Source organism: Phaethon lepturus, unplaced genomic scaffold (assembly GCF_000687285.1).
Source record: "Phaethon lepturus isolate BGI_N335 unplaced genomic scaffold, ASM68728v1 scaffold1237, whole genome shotgun sequence".
NCBI classification, from domain to species: Eukaryota; Metazoa; Chordata; class Aves; order Phaethontiformes; family Phaethontidae; genus Phaethon; species Phaethon lepturus.
This window is the reverse complement of record NW_010549610.1, coordinates 1-6,598: the sequence shown is the minus strand read 5'-3', so window position 1 is coordinate 6,598 and position 6,598 is coordinate 1. Positions and strand designations below refer to the sequence as shown.

The 6,598-nt window shown below is 46.5% G+C and overlaps 1 protein-coding gene across 1 annotated transcript; it reads right to left on the bottom strand.

The window, feature by feature from the left end:
• Nucleotides 1–2,593: 2,593 nt before the first annotated feature.
• Nucleotides 2,594–6,455, bottom strand: LOC104623257 (probable G-protein coupled receptor 83). Its single transcript, XM_010290296.1, is given in 5 exon segments — nucleotides 2,594–3,218; nucleotides 4,009–4,142; nucleotides 5,163–5,288; nucleotides 6,062–6,109; nucleotides 6,112–6,455. Coding segments are annotated over 5 exon segments (1,272 nt in total). The 5' UTR covers nucleotides 6,451–6,455.
• Between the last annotated feature and the right edge of the window lie 143 nt (nucleotides 6,456–6,598).

Sequence of the window (6,598 nt, the reverse complement as noted above, 5' to 3'; positions counted from 1 at the left end):
GAGAGGAGAGGAGAGGAGAGGAGAGGAGAGGAGAGGAGAGGAGAGGAGAGGGGTAGATTTCATTTGGAAGAGACCTACAACAATCATCTAGTTCAACTGCCTGACCATGTCAGGGCTGACGTGTTGCAAATGTTAAGGGAGGGAATGGGATTTAGCTTAAGCAGGCAGGAGCAAAGGTTTGATTCTGCGTATCAGTGATACAAAGTACTCTGACTCATGGGGCCTTGATAAAGGGTAGTAAAATAGCACTGGACTCTAAGGGAGAGACTGGTAACAACTTGTGAAAGGACAGGCAAGCTGCAAGGAGTAGTAGGCATTTCAGTCTCTTTAAATATTCAGGTGTGAAAGACCTGCACAAGACTTAAAATTATTTCAGAAATGCAAGTTTATTACAGGATACTGGGAAAATCAGTTTCTCCTTTCTTTTTTTTCATTTATAGTCATTTATAAAAAGATTTTTCTCACTTCACTGCTGGCTGCTGCAGGCTGAACGTGGAATGGGGCACCCCGGTGTGACATTCAAGCTAATTTCCACAGCACAGGGAGAGCTATCGATTTCCTGTGCAATACAAGGTACAGTTTTTGGAATGCCCTTTTTTTTTTTTTTTTTTGTTATTCAAAATCAGATTTTCTTCTGCTAAGAACATTATGTTTCTCAAACTGCTCCAGACAGATGCAGTCACATCAATTTTCTTAGCCACCCCAAGAAGGACACATCTCACTCATCTTTAAATGCACCAAAATTGTGCAATCACCAGAGGATATCTTGCAGAGAAATGTTCCATTTTTATTACATGCTATCACAGATATCATCTGTTCTCTCAAAGCAGTTCATTTAGGAACTGATTCCAGAGACCTAACACCTTAGCTGGGATGAAATGTCCCAAATGTCTGATCTGAGAAGTACTCCGGTGCTTTACAGGATAAGAGAGCAACATTCAAAGGCAAATTAAAAAATCAAACTGTGGGACCCTTTAGCTGCCACTTCACAATAGTGCAGAGATGCTCTGATCAAAAGGTCGTAGCCCAAACTCAGAGTAGTGTTTAATTACCTGTTCTCCAGCTGTGGATGGTACGCCCAACATTGTCCAGAGTAGCTTTTTGGGGCTTAGTTCTCTATTTGAAGAAAAGCTTTCTGAATATTCATGGCTTTATCTTATGAAAGAAAAACTGTGTGATTTAGCACTGGCAACAAACGCTGAGGTTGGTGTTTGGGACCTACTTATTCAAAGAATAGGCATCCATTTTTCTTCAACTCTACCTTAGAAAAAGTGCCTGCGATGTAAGAGACTGCTCTATTTATCAATGTGCATCTTACCCTCCACCTCTCTAAGGGTATTTCCACAAAAAAATGGATTAGTGAAATACAGCTGTTCATTCATTCTGAACAGATCTTGACCTGTCAGGCCCCAGTTCACAAGGAATGCCCTCCTACCCTGTTGCACTGAATCTAAGCCAGCAACCTAAAGGTCTGTATCTTCATCACTTCCATGTTGCTACTAAGAGACTTAGAAAAGGAGGAGGGAGACCTGATGTGATCAGATTGTTGCTTTAGTGTTTAAATACCAGCAAAACACACACACAGCCCCAGTGGTAAAAAGGTTTAGTCATGCAGATAAGAGCAACATACATGCAAAGAATCCCATCCCGCAAGCTGATCCAAAGTCAACTTGACAAAGACAAAAAGTGTTCCTTCCTGGGAAGAGTTTGTTTTCTCCCCTTTAGGGGCTCCACGCCATTATCATCACCCTGCATCAAACATGCAGCTCTTTCATACTACCTCCTGCAGAATCTCCTTCTTGGTTTTATCACATGTGGTTGCACAGTCCCTCAGTAGGCCAGGACTCCACACCTTCCTTCAGGGGACCGAGTGCTCCCTCAGTAAGTTTGCAGATGACACCAAGTTGGGTGGGAGTGTTGATCTGCTGGAGGGTCGGAGGGCTCTGCAGAGGGATCTGGACAGGCTGGACCGATGGGCAGAGGACAACTGTATGAGGTTTAATAAGGCCAAGTGCCAGGTCCTGCACTTGGGTCACAACAACCCCATGCAACGCTACAGGCTTGGGGAGGAGTGGCTGGAGAGCAGCCCGGCGGAAAAGGACCTGGGCGTGCTGGTTGACAGCCGGCTGAACATGAGCCAGCAGTGTGCCCAGGTGGCCAAGAAGGCCAACAGCATCCTGGCCTGTATCAGCACTAGTGTGGCCAGCAGGAGTAGGGAAGTGATCGTGCCCCTGTACTGGGCACTGGTGAGGCTGCAGCTTGAATCCTGTGTTCAGTGTTGGGCCCCTCACTACAAGAAGGACATTGAGGTGCTGGAGCGTGTCCAGAGAAGGGCAACGAAGCTGGTGAGGGGTCTGGAGCACAAGCATTGGAACAGGCTGCCCAGGGAGGTGGTGGAGTTACCATCACTGGAAGTGTTCAAAAAAACATGTAGATGTGGCACTTTGGAACATGGTTTAGTGGGCATGGTGGTGTCAGGTTGACAGTTGGACTTGATGATCTTAAAAGTCTTTTCCAGCCTTAATGATTCTATGATTGCCACCATTTTAGCTCTAGCCAAATCTAAGTGTGGTCCTTTAGATTTCCCAGTTGTTTAGCTCGCAGCTACTATTGGCTCAACTGCAGAGATGTCTGTCTTTCCTGACTGGATGTTGGATGCTGATGGAAGGACATGAGAAACATGCAACCTTTTGAAGTTGCAGTTTTCTGGCCAAGCCAGTCGGTAGGATGGGATTGTGGAGGGAAGCCTCTGTTCTGCAAGTCCGGGAGGTTTCCTGCACATGTTAAGCAAAGCCTTCAGTTCTGATCGGAAGCTGTCATTGAGCCAGCAGTAGATGAAGGGGTTGTAGCAGGTGCTGCTCATTGCGAACCAGTGAAAGGCAAAGTACAGGGCATTGTTGGTGTGGATGGTCTGGCTGGAGAGGAGGATGACGTAGCAATTTAAGGGAAACCAGCAGACTGCGAAGAGGATGACAACAAGCATCAGCATCTTTATAGTTTTCTTATTCTTTTTGCGAAGGGCAAAGTACTGCTCAGTGGTGACGTCCCCGATGACATTGCGCAGCCAGAGTTTCTTGGCCACTGTCACGTAGGCAGCAGAGATGATCAAAAGGGGCAGGACATAGAGCAAAATGAAGGTGGTTAAGTCGAGGTACTTCCAAAAGAGGTCAGCAGGCTCAGGGAAATCCGGCAGACACAGGCACCGGGTAACCTCCTCACTGCGAGCAGAGATACCAGACGGGGGGTGAGAGCACATACAGCTTGGCACCATGGCCAAGAAACATGGATGTAGGAGGGAGAGGGCTCCTGCCACAAAACCTGGAGGCAGACCCTTCATTTATGCACGTGTGTCACAGTTAAGTGGAGCTTTGCTGTCCAAGGACTTGAGCCATGGAGCAGCCTGTGAGCAATGTGGTGATAATTTCTTCTGGGCATTCATGACATTATCATAATTTTATGAATTTCATCAATTACAAAATTTCCAGCTGCACAGAAGCAGGGTTTTATCCACTGTCCTCTGGCAAACAGAAACACAGTCTCTGAGCATATTAAGAACCTTTCCCTCATTAAAGAGCTTTCCAAATACCAAGGCTCATGACAGCCTTTTATGAAACAAGCAGCTGAGGGAGCTTCTGTCACTATCCCAGGACCAAAGAGTAGAATTAAAACCTGTTAGGTTTTTCCCCGTTCCTGGTATGCCCAAACAGGTGGGATTGGTACAGCATATAAAATGACAGCATATAGAAATAGAGGGTCCAGGCCAGATTCTCTAACTTCTTACCCTATTTCATACAATTAGTGTGACAGAATAAAGGTAAAATAATTAAAAATAGAAACAAGAACAGGATATCAGCCATTGCAAAAGGAATCTGATGAAAATTATAGACTAGATCCATATTTGGCTGACCTCAACATAAGTTCAGGGCTTTCAGCAGAAGGTGCCAAAGTATGGCCACTGAGAGTCTGGCCCCCATGGAGGCTCTGGAGGAAAGCAAAGCACATCCTTACCTGTATTCAAAGGTAAAAAGTTTTTGGTAGATAGCATGTGGTAGGGAAAAACAAGTTGCCATGATCCAGATTAAAGAGATGTAGATAACACCCTTTGCAGTAGATATGCGAGGTTTCAGAGGGTGCATAATAACCTGTGCAAAACAAACCAATATTCAGGCTTATGCCATTTTGGGAAATAACTATACCATTTTTTCATATAATCTTCCAGCCTTGAATTTGTCACTTAAAGTGAAAATTTAGCATGCAAGCAGTACTGTCTTCATCCAGCTCTCATTGGCTGTAAGCTATACATGAAAGCCTGAATTTTTCCTCCATGGGAATGGGTAAAGTCAGAACCCAGTCCTACCCTCACGTTTCAATATTTGCATCTAGGTGGGGAAAACTGGGCACCAGAGGATCTTGTACACATGTTCATTTTCAGATTCAATTTACTTAATAGCAATAAAAAAAATCCTAAAAAGAAAATAGTCTCAGACTCTTCAGTACCAGTGACCCAAAGAGCCACAGGTTTATGATTTAAGCAGACCTCCCTGGGACCAAGTGCATCTTCTGGAAACTAGAAGCTTTCAAGCAGAAAATGTCAACTGTCAACTGTTTTGTGTGGTTGTTGGGTGCCTCCAAACTGATAATGCCCGACTGTCCCCAGTTCTGAGCCCATTATCAACAGCAAGCCGCAGCTCTGCTCGTGACAAACACCAGTGTGGTACAGTCAGCTCTCCAGCATTCGGGGCTACAAGGGGTGAGACGTCCCAGAGCAAAGGGAGACAGACCTGCGGAAGCTGACCGGGATGTCCCTGCATCCCTGGTGCTGTCCCCCATGGGCAGGACTAATCACCCCAGAGCAGAGCTGCCCACATGGATTCCTACCAGGATCCTGGACTTTCTCCTTGTTTGAGAGCTACTGGATTACCCACTGCGGAAAAGCTCCCAGTCCCCAGCTGGGAGCGACTGCAAGGCGATGGCCATCTCCCACCTTGCTGCGGGCTTGAAACTATTCTTTCCATCTGACAGCAAGAGCCGCTCCCCTACCCTGTCAGCTCCTCGTGCATCTTACATTAACCTGGGAGCTGAGAAGGAAAGGACATTGATTCATCCTTTCTCATTCTCGTTATGCCCTCCCAAGCTTTCTGCCCGCTTCAACGCGCTCCCACCTGGTGCCGATCCACGGCAATGGCTGTGAGGGTCAAGGCAGAGACGTGGAGGGAGCAGTACTGGGCAAACCTACTGACGTGGCACATCCCCTTCCCGAATATCCAGGTGCTGTTCACAAAACGAGCCTAAAACCAGAATACAATTAGTTTTGTGCACCCCCCACACTTCCACATGTTTATTGATATCCGAGACACCTCTGTGTCGGATAATTCCTTGTGCTATGTAAAAGATATTTTTAAAATAGCAGGTTCTGTGTATAACTGTTTTTTAACCCTGAAGAGACATGCTAGTGCTGCTTAGTGGCCCGGCAATACCCTCAGGACAACACCGCAGAGCAGTACCAAAGATGTTTGTTCTGTTTTACTCACAGTGTCTCCTTCTGTGGTCTAACTATTGAGTCAATACATTTATTTTTCCCTTTTAAGCCCTCCTTACAGGATAGGGCTGACTCGTATGCCTTATCTTACTTCAAAGCAAACTACAGCTTTTCAACACAGCTGTAAAATGATGGTGAGCATTAATCTTTTTTTCAAGAGGTTCCTAGTATTATTGAAATATTATATTATTATATCATAGTATTACCTTGAAAATACTTCAGAGAAGGGGAAAAAAAAAAAGACCTGATACTACGAGGCGCTAAGTAATCACTGTGAGGTTATTATTGTTCAAGTGCTATCAGGGCCACTTTTAACAAATGGATAATTTCAGGTCTTCAACTAGATAACAGGACTTATAGAAGAAAAAGACGTGTGGAATTTTCCAAAGATAACTCCAATCACTGTTGTAATTTGGACTGGACAGATATCTGCAAGACATTCGTGCACTGCCTATGGTGTAAAGAAGAAAAGGCCACCGAAGTAACTGCAAAGCCTTTACGGCATCTCTGCCCCAGTCTTACCAGTGTAAAAGGCGTGTTGAGGAGCGTGATCATGATATCGGCTACAGCCCCAGGTTCACAATGAACAAGCTGGTGGCGGAGTGCATGCGCTTGGTCTTGATGACAACGTGACAGACCAGGACGTTGCCGAAGAGGGAGAAGACGATGATGAAGGAGTATGCCGCGACAAGCAGGGCTTTCACTGTGATGCTCTGCGACTCCGCTCCGTACCGGCTCCTGCCCACGAAGCTCTGCCAGTCAGCCAGGCTTTCGTTGTCCCAGGAAAAGAAAGCCGAGATGGTTGGGATTACAAACGGCTCCTCCAGACTCCCATTCAGGGGCAACAGCCCTGGGGTCGCAAAGGCGTTAACCCAGCCAGGGAGGGATAGCCAGAGAAAACAGGACAACATCTCTGGAACGCCGCTGCTCCTCCAATTCGGAAATAGCTCGTTTGCGAGGGAGCAGAGCTCACGCCGTGTGCCGGGAGAGCCGTCCTCCTCCCCTCGGGAGAGCCGTCCGCCCCTCGCTCAGCCCAGGCGCGCCCGGGGGCTGCGAGCG